The sequence below is a fragment of the Morus notabilis genome, unplaced genomic scaffold, assembly GCF_000414095.1.
Source record: "Morus notabilis unplaced genomic scaffold, ASM41409v2 Scaffold1108, whole genome shotgun sequence".
Taxonomy (NCBI): Eukaryota; Viridiplantae; Streptophyta; class Magnoliopsida; order Rosales; family Moraceae; genus Morus; species Morus notabilis.
The window spans coordinates 143,015-156,278 of record NW_010361440.1 but is presented as its reverse complement, the minus strand read 5'-3'; the positions used below and the strand labels follow the sequence as shown (position 1 = coordinate 156,278).

General features: G+C 36.2%; 2 protein-coding genes across 3 annotated transcripts; one reads left to right on the top strand and one right to left on the bottom strand.

Moving 5' to 3' along the window:
• Positions 1 to 7,066: 7,066 nt before the first annotated feature.
• LOC21392486 (protein GAMETE EXPRESSED 3) lies at positions 7,067 to 10,976 on the bottom strand. The gene is made up of 10 exons (XM_024166532.1): positions 10,733 to 10,976; positions 10,068 to 10,255; positions 9,514 to 9,846; positions 9,185 to 9,431; positions 8,418 to 8,726; positions 8,260 to 8,334; positions 8,118 to 8,150; positions 7,977 to 8,036; positions 7,745 to 7,887; positions 7,067 to 7,639 (listed from the first exon to the last, which is right to left on the bottom strand). The coding sequence occupies exons 1-10, from the start codon at positions 10,974 to 10,976 to the stop codon at positions 7,067 to 7,069; spliced, it is 2,205 nt and encodes a 734-aa protein (XP_024022300.1).
• Positions 10,901 to 12,320, top strand: LOC21392485. Of its 2 annotated transcripts, none has more exons than XM_010099532.2 (2): positions 10,901 to 11,027; positions 11,502 to 12,320. In XM_010099532.2, the coding sequence occupies exon 2, from the start codon at positions 11,526 to 11,528 to the stop codon at positions 11,907 to 11,909; it is 384 nt and encodes a 127-aa protein (XP_010097834.1). In that variant the 5' UTR covers positions 10,901 to 11,027; positions 11,502 to 11,525; the 3' UTR covers positions 11,910 to 12,320. The 2 variants fall into 2 exon arrangements, with proteins under 2 accessions (XP_010097834.1, XP_024022315.1); XM_024166547.1 differs by having other exon boundaries at positions 11,488 to 12,319.
• The last annotated feature ends 944 nt before the right edge of the window (positions 12,321 to 13,264 follow it).

Here is a 13,264-nt window from a genome sequence, read left to right as displayed (position 1 = left end):
TCAGTTTATTGCCAGTTTATATATATTTGACATGTTTTCATGAGATTTAGAAAGTGTTTTAGTTTTCAGAATATGATATGAATCTTGTGTTATTTACGAATCGACTCAGTTAGTAAAAGGGTCAAATCCTTAAGGAACAAGAGATTTCGAGACAGGGGCCACCAAATAGAAGATAAAGAGGTTCTAATAACACAAGATGAATGTCAGACACAAGGGCCCTAAAAGTTTAAAGAAAAATATTTTCAAAGTGGAAATTATTTTATGGTTTACTTACTGAGCTTTAGCTCATATAGTTCTCGTAATGCAGGTAAGCTCTCAGTAGAAGTTCCAGTTGACTGAGCAAGAGCGTCAAGTTCCATGACGAGTTTAAGTTAAGAGATCTTAAGTTATTAAATTTGTAAATTTAGGAATTTGTTCAAGGATTGTACTTAATATAGAGATTATTTCTCTATTTAAGCAGTAATATAGTAAAGTAAGTTAACGTTTCTCTCAAGTTGGCGTAGTTCTTAGTTGCTGGCTCAGGAGGGGCGTTACATTTTGGTATCAGAGCCATACGTTTCTGGAGACATAGTAGAGTAGACATGTCATGATACCAAGAACTCAGTCAACCTAGGAATCATGTTTTGAGGAATAGTTAAGATTTTTAATTATTTTATGATAGTTGTTCAGTTGGAGAAATTAGAATATTTAAATTTCGAGGACGAAATTTTTATAAAGAGGAGAGATTGTAACACCTGCCTTATCAGATAACATATATATGCAGAAGAATTCACATGTAAGTGGACATGTGTCGAGATAAGGAAAGAAAAAAGTTCAAATTTTCTTCTAAGTGGACACGTGTCAAGATAAAGAAAGAAGAAAAGTTCAAATTTTCTTCTAAGTGGACACTTGTCGAGATAAAAAAAGAAGAAAAGTTCAAATTATCTTTTGAAAGACACTTGTCAAGTAGATGGACACTTGAAATTTGATCAATGGCCAAGATTTAGCCAAACACTTGTGATCCAATGGTAGATATTAGATATGGAATCAATGGCTAGGATCTATCCACATAAGCTTTGATCCAAGGGCTAGAATGTAAGATGACATACTATAAATAAGTGATGGATTCATTCCATCCTTCATATGGAGGAAGCTAGAGAGAGAAAGTTGGCGAGATAGAGATAAAGAGAAAATAGAAAGATAGAAAGAAAGTGAGAGGAAACTGAGAGAAGGATTTTCCTCTTCACCAGTAAATTTGTAAGTAGACTTTCCACTGCATCACTTGATCAGTAGTACATGAAAGTTTTCAGTTTATTGCCAATTTATATATATTTGACATGTTTTCATGAGATTTAGAAAGTGTTTTAGTTTTCAGAATATGATATGAATCTTGTGTTAATTACGAATTGACTCAGTTAGTAAAAAGGGTTAAATCCTTGAGGAACAAGAGATTCCGAGACAGAAGCCACCAGATAGAAGATAAAAAGGTTCTAATAACACAAGATGAATGTCAGACACAAGGGCCCTAAAAGTTTAAAGAAAAATATTTTTAAAGTGGAAATTATTTTACGGTTTACTTACTGAGCTTTAGCTCATATAGTTCTCGTGATGCAGGTAAGCTCTCAGTAGAAGTTCCAGTTGACTGAGCAAGAGCGGTTCAAGTCCCATGACGAGTTTAAGTTAAGAGATCTTAAGTTATTAAATTTGTAAATTTAAGAATTTGTTCGAGGATTGTACTTGATATAGAGATTATTTCTCTATTTAAGCAGTAATATAGCAAAGTAAGCTAACATTTCTCTCAAGTTGGCATAGTTCTTAGTTGCTGGCTCGGGAGGGACGTTACATCAACGATGTTAGAAAAATTTCACAACCCAATAATGTTTGGGTTGGGTTAGGGCGGTGCGGGGTGAGTTGGGTAGTCAATTTTAACATTTAAAGAATCAAAGACACAAAGTTCAATCCAACATCAAACATGAAGCAAAGTAGTCCATCCAACATTAAACATAAAGCAAACATAAATTAGTCTACCCTCATAAATTAGTCTTAAAATAAAGCAAATATAGAGGCTTAATTCAAACATGAAGAAACTAGAGAGTAGAAATGATTTGCCTGCCTAGGGTTAGATATTAGAAGAGGTAACTTAGAGCGCGGGTTGGGTTGGAGTGTGCATGCTATTATAGGCCCAACCCATACCCCACCCCAAAACTTCAGGCCCGACATTGAATGAGCTGTAAAAAAAATTTAATACTAGAAATTACATTTTTCGGGTTGGGTTGGGATGGGGTGGATTGGGCCTGCGGGTTTTGTGGGTTTATGAATAGCCCTATCAGTGTTAATTAGTTCTTGATGGAGTTAAAATGATAGTATTTCATCTCTTAACAGACGTAGTTATGATTTAATGTAGAAATGATGTCATTTATTATTTTTTTTAAAATAAAATAATAAAGTACATGCACAATCTTTTCTAGTATTAGACAAAGCAAGTCTAGCATGAAATTCTGATGAGGATGAGCATCATGTCAATGGTTAGTCCACAAGGAATGATTGAGTTCTCTGTCCAAATTTAGTGTTTAAAATAAGGTATAACCAACCATTCGCCATACAATGGCCAGGTGAATGGCTCTATATCATTGTGGTCAAGGCGGGGCACATCACAACAACAACCTTGAGCATAGGGGCAGCAACAAATCATGGTGAGTGGCGGGCGACGACAAGGCTATGTGGTCTAGTGGGGTGCGGGTAATAAAGACTGTATGGTTGGCGGTGGTGGGCAGGGATGGCATGAGATTGGGGCAAGAGAAGTGGGGAACCTTTATAATTTGGTGCAAGTTGTAGTGACCAAGAAAATCCCAGAATTTAAATAATGCGATTTATGTATTTAAGTCAAGAATTTTTCCTGGAAAAAAATATATATTATGTTATATTTTGTGAATGAAGGATTTATGGAATTAACATCTGTATTCCTAAATTCTGTAGCAGATTTCATGCTAAGATCATGTTTTGCGATCAAGTAAATTCGATCGAAAAATTCTCACCGTAATTTAAAACGAAAGAATTTCCAGTGCATATACAGTTTGAGAATCTCAATTCCAAGAATCTCCAAACACAGTACGAACTAGTATCCAGTACACATACCGGAGAAAATAACTGTCAGTATAATTTTAAACAGTTTCAAAGAGAAACTTAAGAGAGTGGACAAAAGTACAAGGGGTAGTTGACATTTTTCTCTCTCTCCTTCTCCACTTGGCCGGCCATGCATAGTAAAATTAGAGCCAAATTTTGGCTAGTTAAGTGTGCTAGAAGGATTCATGTTAAGGTGGGATGTGATGGTAGTGGTTGAAGGGGAAATCATGGCATGCTTGCTCCATCTTTTTTGCACCTAGAACCGGCCAAGAATGGGGGATTTGAACCAAAAATTTGGTTGACTAATGGAGTGAAATTGGGGTTAAAAAATGATCACAAACTTGTCTATAAAAGGAACCATCACAGGATAAGTCTCATTTTTTTCTCCTTGCTTTTCTCTCCACCTCAAAACCGGCCACACTCCACCATACTCTCTCAAAAAATTTCTCTCACTCTCCTAACCTTAAGCCCCTAGCAAACAATAGAAGAGGAAGAAGGAGATCAAAGAATTCTAGGAGGAGTCTAGTCAAGCATTTCTCCAAGGGTATAAACTCTAAATCCTTTCTTTCTCATGTTTTAGTAAAGTTTGAAATGTAGGAATATTCTTCTCAAATTTCCTTATACTCTTCTAGTTCCAAGCCATTAACAAATCTTAGAGGAGTTCAAAGGTTTTCAAGAGAGAGAGTTCTTCAAGGGTAAGTTCTTAAACTCTTCTCCATTATTTTTCTAGCCAACCTTAAGCTTGAATTTATGGATGTAATTTGTGGTTCTTGAGGAGATAAATTGTAATAAGGGTGTGTGAGTTTTATGTTGGTTTTGTGTGTTTTGAGGTTAGTTTGATGTGGTATGCTTATGCTTGATTTAAGTTGCTTATTTTGGGTTGGAGGAAAAATTTTCCGGTTACTTTGAACGCGAAAACGAGGACCCTAGAGTGAGATTTTTTGGTGTTTTAAAGCTTCAACTTATAGCTCTCGATATTTTGAACATTTTTTTTGTGAATGTGAAACTCAACTTTAACTCTAAAAGCAAGTTTGAAGCTATTTTGCAAAAAATGGACAGGCTGTCCAAAACAATTTTAAAAAAAACTGGCAGCCACTGGTTCAGCCAAACGAGACCATTAGAGGTTGAATCTCAGTTTTCTCTAAAAATGACAATTTTAGATCTCGACGAGACGAAGAATTGTCATGAAGAACAAATTTTTAAAATCCGACCCTAAGATGTAGTAAAATACAGATTTCTGAAAACTGCACAGTTTTTAACTAAAACAGTTTCAAGAAAAACAGCAGCCACTGTTTTCAGCCAAACGAGGCCTTTAGATGCTGAATTTCAACTTTCTCCAAAAATAACAATTTTAGATCTCGACGAGATGAAAAATTATCACGCAGAACAAATATTTGAAATCCGACTCAAAGATGCAGCAAAATACAGATTTCAGAAACTGCACAGTTTTTAACAAAACAAAACTAAAACAGTGTCGGTTTTAACAAAAAGTCATCAAAGAACCCGAGATGGGATTTCAGTAAAATACAATGGTATTAAACCTCATTTTAATGGAAATATTTGTATGGAAAGTTTTCAAGAAAATAATTCCTTTTAAAGAACTTAGAGGTTTATCAAGCAAATCATTCCGACGGGCACATACGAGCCTAATACGATAGGTCCGTAGAATTTTGAAGATTTCATGTCGGTCCAACGCCCGCATTAATGTAAGAGACTCCGTTGGAGTATAAATTTCAGCGGCTTAAGAATTAGAATGCATGTATAAGTTCTAGGCCGAATTGGGCCTTAATATCATAACAAGGCCATTAATGAAAATATGATTTTGAGGATTTGATAAATTGATCCTTACTATCCTTAGTAAAAGAGAGGAATGCATGCCTTAAGGAAAGAGTTAGATTTTCCTTTATAAGTTGCTAAAATAGAATAGCAAACGACAAGTTAATCTCACACACTCAATAGGTGTTCATTTTCAGAAGTAAGCAAGTAAGACACTAGGCTGTTTGGCGAGAAGTAAATTTCAGCCCTGTAAATCAGGTAAGTAGGAATCTCGCCTACAGTATAAATAGATTTTAAAGTAAACACTACACATGAATTATATATGTTTGAGTCCATTCAATGTTATGTATGCTATGCTATCTTATACTACATACACTTAAGCAGTATGCATGAATTATATGTGTTCGAGTACATTTCATGTTATAGTATGCTATGCTAGGTCATATTGTGTACACCTTAATAAGCCAAGAGGAACTTATAAGAATAATTTCAGTTGAGTGCCGTACCAGCCTCCGCAAGGGAGGTAACTCAAGCTCCGCAAGGGAGAAAAGAAAGAACAAAATAATAATAATAATGTCCTCCGCAAGGGAGGTATTCAGTTCAGTTATAATCACGGGGTCGTGGGGGACCTTGCAAACCCTCACGTCCCGATGATTGCGCACAAGTAGTACGAGCACTCGGGCCCAAAAAAAAGATAAGATAAGATAATAAGATTCTGATAAGATATCATAATTAAGCATAATTGGCTCATGCATACTTATTCATGTGAACTTACAGTTATTTTGCGAGAGGTAGTTCCTACTTGCTGAGCGAAAGCTCATTATAGAATGTTTATACTATAGGTAAGCAACCAACATATAATGCCTTACGGACTGACAGGGAGTGGACGAACGATGTGGAGATCGGGAAATGGATACCGCTCGTAAATATTTCCGCAATCAGTTTTATGTTACAAATAGTTTTGCTAATTATGATTCTGAAACTATATGTTAAATGGTTTTGTGGATTATGGCTATTAGTAAGCAGGACTTAAAGAGTAGGTATATACATATAGATATATTTATATGCGTTGGGAAACATACATGTTAAGGTTTGAATATTTTAATTAAGAAAGCAATTCGTAACTTATGCCTACTAAAAGATTTAAAAAAAAATGTTTCGTAAATTTTAAGAAATTTCAGTAAGTACAAGTTAAATTTCAGCTACAGTGGCGGCCTCCTAGGAGGGTTGTCACACAAGTAGAGTTACAAGTTTGAGCCGGACTAAATGGACTGACCTGAGGCACGTCATTGTTTGTCCGGGCCTAGTCAGCTCGGTCCCAAAGGGTTTTGAGTTTGAAAACTTATTTAGGCCAACCCAAATGCCCTCTTTTATTTTTATTTTTAAAAATACTTTATAAAATTTCGGGCCGATACTAGGCCTGTTGGGCTTTAGAGTCAAGTTAGAACGACCCTTTCCCCTTTAAGGTTGGGCTGACCTGACTCCCATTCAAGCTCCCGGGTTGGGCGACTTGAACTTAACCTCTAGGTGCAAGGATTAATAATCCTGTGATTTTTAGGGAGTACTAATCCTACAAAGTTTGACTATTTTTAAATCAGAGGATAGTTTATTAAAGTTAGACTATTTTTAATCCGCGGATAGTTTATTTAGTCAAATATTGTCACTAAACACGAGATTAGAATTATTTATCTTAATTCTAGTCTTAATCCAACGATACTTCAAAAAATACTTTTGAGGATATTTAATAAACACTACAATAAACTTTTACTATAAGTAGAAGTTGATTTTAAGAGCGAAAAGTAATACCAAATGCAACCTAAGTCTCAAGATAAAAATCATTTTGGTATACGACTTTTTGCAATTATTATAAAGGTATTATGTGTTTTTTACAACATTAAAGTGGTACACTCACATTTTAGGAAAAAAAAGTCATTTTTGATATCTTAAAGGCAATTTATTTATTATTATTATATTATTATTTACATTAAATGCCCTTTATACCGTTTTTTATTTTTTGTTTGACTGGTAAAAGTATCGACAACTGTTATCCTTGCCGTTTGTCCTACTGATGTCGTTTTAGTTGGCTACATGATCTGATTTTCTATCAGAAGAACAAGAACACAGTTTAGTGTAATTTCCATGGTAGTATGTCTAAAACGACCTCAAAAAATTAATCTCTCACAAGTCGCTAACTAGTTGAGGACAAAGCCTTTCTCCTTTTCAACGACAAGCTCCTACTTCCATGAACATTCTCATTTCCAACCACTGCCATCTGAATTCCACTTGAGCTCGAGGTTGGCTCCGAAGGACTTCTCCGAATCCCCCTTTCGAAAATCCCGCCATTCTCGTCACTTGAACTATCCTCTGCTTCTTCAATAGCTGCTTTTGCTTTTGCCTTTTCTAGCTCCTCTCCGTCCAAATCCGAGCTAGTTTCATCATCAGCGCCGCTATCTTCGGACGATGTATCGCTCAGTGTGTGGAAGATTGTCACTCTCTCTTTCTTTGAGCCTTGAAAAGAGAAGCTCCTATTTTTTCCATTATACAATGGAAGTAGAGATCTTGATCTTGACCTTGTTCTTGAGCTAGTTTTGTCTCTCCCCAAACTGTATGTAGACGAGAGCTTCCTCTCTATCCCTTCCCTTTCTCGCACCAAATCGCCCAATTTCTCGAGTACTTCGTCGTCCGCTGCTTCTTCTCCAGCCGTGCTTTGTAGATCTGTGATAGTCCTGTCGAATGATTTCTTCTTGAGTTGGAGAGATCGCTGAGACGACACAAAAGATGTAAGGAAAAAAAAAAAAATTGATTACAATGTGATGGTGAATAATGGTATGTTTGTTCAAAGCAAGAGCTAATCCCTGAAGCTTACTCGTTTGTCAAGAAAGCTACCAAGGTTTTGACCCTGGAGTTTCTTCTTCCTCCAAAATACGCAACAGAACCGCACGAGCCCCGCTAGTACTATCAAGATTGCGGTTTCTAATAGCAGAAACAAGAATATTGCTCTTTCACTCCCTGAAGGTACAAAAGGAACCACAAAGATCAAAATCTTAATCATCTACAGATTATCTCATTGGCATTTGATAGTTGTACTTGTAACTTACCTGTGTAAAGTCTGAGAAGCTTTGGTCTAGATTGAGAGCAGGTGGATATAACTTTCTGACCTGCATAACGTAGAGAATTATATGCAAATAAATGCTATGAGAGAGCTTATTCTCTAGGAAAAAACAGGATTAAGGACTTACGTCTTGAACGGCATGCTAGTTTATTGCCGGTCTCTGAATCAACAAGAAAATGAAATTAAGATCTGTATTCAGTTACTTTAGAGCTAGAGATATTGAAATTCAAAGTGGTATGCCTGTAATTTGTTTAAGTATGGAATCTCACTTGAAGCGGCGAAAAATGCAAGCAGAATCCTTTCGTCGAGTACAAAATGTTGCAAATCGGTGTTGGATAATGAGGGTGAGAGTTCACCTAGAGAACCATTAGTTAGAACAGTGGAGTAAGTAGAGAAAATTTAGAGATATAGTAGTCACAATCAGTATAAGAAAACTGAAAATTTGAATTACCAAGATTGGTTTCAGACCAGTATATGGATCCGGTTGCTGGGACGAATAAGGTGAAGATCACACTTTTGGGTTTCAATGCTGAGACATAAGTATATTCTCCTATGATATGGCTAATCTTCCCTTCCATTTCTGTCTGAGAAATATAAATTGCATAGCCAGAGCAATCAAGGACTGGACTAACTTGGATCACAGAATCTGAGGCCCTTGCTTTAGAGAATTTCTTGAGAACCCCACTCGGTGAAAATGAATATAGGAAACCGTCCAATGAACCAATGGATACCCAACCTTGTATACCAGTTTGAGTGGCAGAAAAGTGAGTCAAGTCACTATTTTGTTTTAGGCAAAAGAAAGGGAACAACTGACCTAATACCAAGCCACCACTTAATTTATTCAAAAAAAAAAAAAACAGCAAAAAAAAAAAAAAAAAAGAAATAGCTTGAGGGTTGCGAAAAATAAATAGTTAGAAAAGGCTTACAAACTCGAAATAAGAAAAGACAACATAAGTTGATTGAAGTTTCTAAGGTAAAAGATCTACTCTTCTACACAAGTCAGTTCACTATGATCAAGCAATAGAAGGTAAAAATCTTCAAAACTAGACAAGGCCATGTTGCCTTTATGGAGAACAAAAGTTTTAGAACAAGAAATTCAGTGGGTTAAGGTAATGATATCCAAGTATATGGACTGCTCAAAGAAAATAAGATTAATTCTTTTTTAGATAAAATACTTCATGAGCATAAAGTTACCATTAGAATCAACAACTGGTGAAGAGTCTTCTGAACTTAACGGCCCAATACTTCCTTGCCAGAGCACATTTCCCGTCAAAACATCGAGTGCCAGCAGAAGAGCCCTGGCTGGCACAACAACATACAAACGGCCATTGTTTCCGGGAGTGACAGTGAAAACCCTGTCAAACATACTAAAGTCCTGTATCCACTTAAAGTGAGGACTGTGGATCGACAAAGAATACAATTCTCCTTCAGTATTTGGAATCTGTGGCAAAATCATAATCAGCAAAAGGGTAAAAAAAAAAAAGGAAATAAGTAAGAAAATCAAAGAGTAGCCAAAACCTTACATAAATAGTAGCCTCACATTGATCAATCACAGGGACTGATATGAAATGACAATCTGTCTCATTTTTCCTACAACCCTGGCGGTAACCGAATTGATTGAGCACAGGTCCAGCACTCCACAGCAGTTGCCCGTGCATCGTGTAGGCGAAGAGCCCCTGACCTTTAATGTTGACAAATATCGAAGAACTCAATGTGCTAACCGAGATCCCAATTACCTCACCTTTTCCTTCTTTATCTGGTGGTTGGAAACTAAGGAAAACCTCTAAAGCTGGTTCAGAGGTTCCATTGTTTAACAAGTTTATCTTTAGTATTCTGTTCTCTGCAGCCACAAAAATCTGCCAGCCAAATACTTCCAAGTATTTATGACTAACGAAGGTTGTTGAAAAAAAAAAGGTGACATTTTTGAATAAATATGAAGAGTACACAAAGAAATCACAGAGGGAAAAATATTTTATCTGTCTACATATGGCCTGCAATTGCTCAATGTATTAAAGACAAGTACGCTAACATATAGAAAATCTGCTAAAAGAGCAAAAAATTCAAGAAAATGGTGTACCTTTTCTCTTCCACCATAAACTGGGGCCATGTCAGCATTGCATGTGTGATTCGAATGTATGATCCAAGCAATGGAACCATTACTTTCAAACGCAACAAAATCTTTCTCGGAACAAGCATAAATCCTTCCATTATTTCCAATTAGAGGTTTTGAAAGTCTACGAGAAAATTTTCTTGATGACCCTTCAGCTGCAAAATGGGATTCATTAGAAAATGCCAAAAACTTTAAATTAAAATAAAAAAGAGCGCTTTTGGCTGAAATTGAATCCTGGACATCTTAAGAGGGTGAAATTCGAATGCCCCCATTTCACAAAACGTCATGACGAATTAAAGCCACTAACAAGCTTAATGCTAATATTTCTAGAGAAGTTAGACATAAAAAAACATGAATCAACTGTGATGTCACATAGAGAGAATTGATTGAACTAGAGACCTGAAAATAAGCGAGAATCCACTGGGTATTTCTGCAATTTTTTGGGCTGAAGATTTATAGAAGACAAAGGAACAACCATTAAGGAGAAGAAAAGAACTTGGATTATTGTCATTGCAAAATAACAAGAAAAGAAAAGAAAAAAAAAAACACTTCTCAATAACTTGGATTTTTGTCTGTCCGAGAGTAACGCTTCCAAAAGGCCTTGGTTTCAAAAAGTACAACGGTTAAATAACCGCTAAGCACGTAGGTGGCGGGAACCGACCCACCACGGGCTTCTTGGGTTATGTTTTCTGGGCCAAGCCCATGTATTATATGGTTATTGGGCTTCAGAATTTTGGCCCAAGCAGTACCTTTGACCCCTATGAACGAAGGACCGTAGTCTAGAACAGGCGTCTCTGGCGCAAAGCCCTTTGGGTTAGGGTTTATGCTCGATCTTTGGGATCTGAAGATTGGGAAAACCTTTCTCCGATTAACCATCAACAGCTTATGATTCGTGCTTTTCATTCGAGATCTCCTTGGCAATAGCAGGTAAATCATTTCACGTCTTCTTTTTCTTTTTCGGGAGATTCATCGTTTGAAAATTGAAATTCCTTGAGGTAATGTAATTTTAGAAATTCGTTTGTTTGCATTTTCTGAATCAAACAATCGATTCCATTCTAAACTTGTTCTTGATCCAATTTTGAACAGCATTTTTCGGTGAACAAATTCGCTTGTTTTAATCATGTTCTGCTTTTGAGTCTGTTATTTTTTGTCAAATTATGTCTTTAGCTTAGGCAAAAAGTTTATGTATTTTTTAGGCAAAAGTTTGGATTTTTGGTTAGCGGGTAGAGATCAAAATTATACTAAATTAATCATGCGTCTGTCTGTTGTGAAACTCTGGTATCATTTGATGTTTCATTCCCAGTTAGCATTAGGAAAAACCCCAAAAAAAAAAAAAAAAGAATTAGGAAAAATCAATCTTCGTTTGATGTTCTAATTACTCCAACAGTTTGTGTCGAATAGAATTGGCAAAGGGAAAAGAAAGGAATGGAGGCTCAACCTAAAGGAGAAGAAGATCAACAGGCCATAAGTCCCAAGGATGTTGGGTGGATGGGAATGTTGGAAGAGAAATATCGAAAAATCAAAGAGCATGCAGAGACTTATCCTTATGTGTGGGCTTCCTACATTCTTGTGTATGGTGGTTTTGGCCTCTACTTTACCTATAGATGGAGGAAGCTTCGACAGATGGAGGACAGGGTTCAGGCTCATATGGAGAGACTGCGCAAGCTTCATGAAGCTGAAGCATCCTCAAGCTCTGGCGCATCGGTTGAAAAGGCACTACCGCCCGCGTCCTCAAGCTCTGGCGCATTAGTTGAAAAGGCGCAACCGCCCGCTAAGGCTCAACCGCCCGCTGATAAGGCTGTCGAATGATGGAATTTATTGCTCCGGGGTTTCGAGATAGATGGTCCTCATTTCATGATGGTTTGAAGAAAAGAGTTGGTAATAGATGTTATTCTTCGAGAAACTTTGTACAGACTTGAGGTCTCGTTATTTTATGCCCATAATTTTGTCAGTTTTGGCGACTTCCTATTTTGACCAGAAGTTAATAGATGATTGTTTTAGCACAAGGAAATGGCTGAATCAGTGCCATGTAATGTTGGTTATGTTATCAAATTGTTGAATGTTGTATAATGCAGCATTGCCATCCCATTTTCAAGTCTTTATTAACTGTGTCTAAACCTCATTATTATTTCCGACAGGAGTCTTCCAATTTTCATGTTACAAGTCTTCTCTGTTTCTAGAGTACGAGTGAGTCAAACGTCAATGGAAAGGGCTAAAAAAAAAAAAAAATCAGTGAAGTTACAAAATTTAGGTAGGTGTAAGAAAGCTAATTAGTGCTGTTCAACATAGTAGAATGGGAAGCTTCCTATGCGTCGTTTATGTATGAATAATGTTACGGACATCAACTCAAATCTCAACTTTTATGTACTAACTAATATAGTGTGTGAGTTATCATCTTTTTATTAGTAGATGTAATCTCTTATTATTGATTAATGTGATAATATTTTAAACACCTGTTAATATAAAAATGATAACTCATGTGCTTCATCTGCTGGTACATAAAAATTAGAATTTGGGTGGGCATTTTTCTTTATATATTAGTTACTTTTATTTCCCTGTTTATTTTGGTTTTATCTTTCTGTCTGAATAATCTAAGTTTATTTCATTTTTCAAGATGAAGAAAGGAACTAGAAGAAACACATGGCAGAAACAAAAACAGGGGAACAAAAGTAAGGCCAAAAACAGGTTCTAGATTTAAACTAGAAGAGGAAAAGTTATGCCCGTAACAAATAGCAACTCTATCTCCAATGAACACTGACTTTATCTCTTCTAGAAAAAAAAAAAAAAAAAAAACACGTAAAAACAGAGTTCATAAAAGGTTATGTGCCTTAGAGGAAGGATAACATTTTCTATGGCGTGTGTGACTAATGAGAATCTACTCTTTTTCTTTGGCAACAATCTACTTTCTTTATTCATATTAAGTTTTCGGTAAATTGAAAATAAATGTCACTGTCAAAAATTATATGTGAAGAGATCCTCATCAGTGCATAAGGAAGGATATTTTTTGATCCTATGAAATCCTGTTGGGCGGACACAATCTGAGTCACCTACTCTTTACATAGCTAACTTTATAAGCTAGGAAGAAAATGCCATTCCTTTGTATTCATGTCTTTCCTTCAGTAAAGTAAAGCTTTTTCTACCCAAAAGAAGAAGAAGAAGACAAA

Excerpts from the sequence above, each read along its gene's own strand:
- LOC21392486 (XM_024166532.1), bottom strand. The coding sequence starts at position 10,976 with ATGGTTAATCGGAGAAAGGTTTTCCCAATCTTCAGATCCCAAAGATCG. Across the intron at positions 9,847-10,067 it reads TTTATGGTGGAAGAGAAAAG|ATTTTTGTGGCTGCAGAGAA; the intron begins GTACACCATTTT and ends TTTGGCTGGCAG. Across the intron at positions 8,727-9,184 it reads ACCAGTTGTTGATTCTAATG|GTTGGGTATCCATTGGTTCA; the intron begins GTAACTTTATGC and ends CTGGTATACAAG.
- LOC21392485 (XM_010099532.2), top strand. The coding sequence starts at position 11,526 with ATGGAGGCTCAACCTAAAGGAGAAGAAGATCAACAGGCCATAAGTCCC.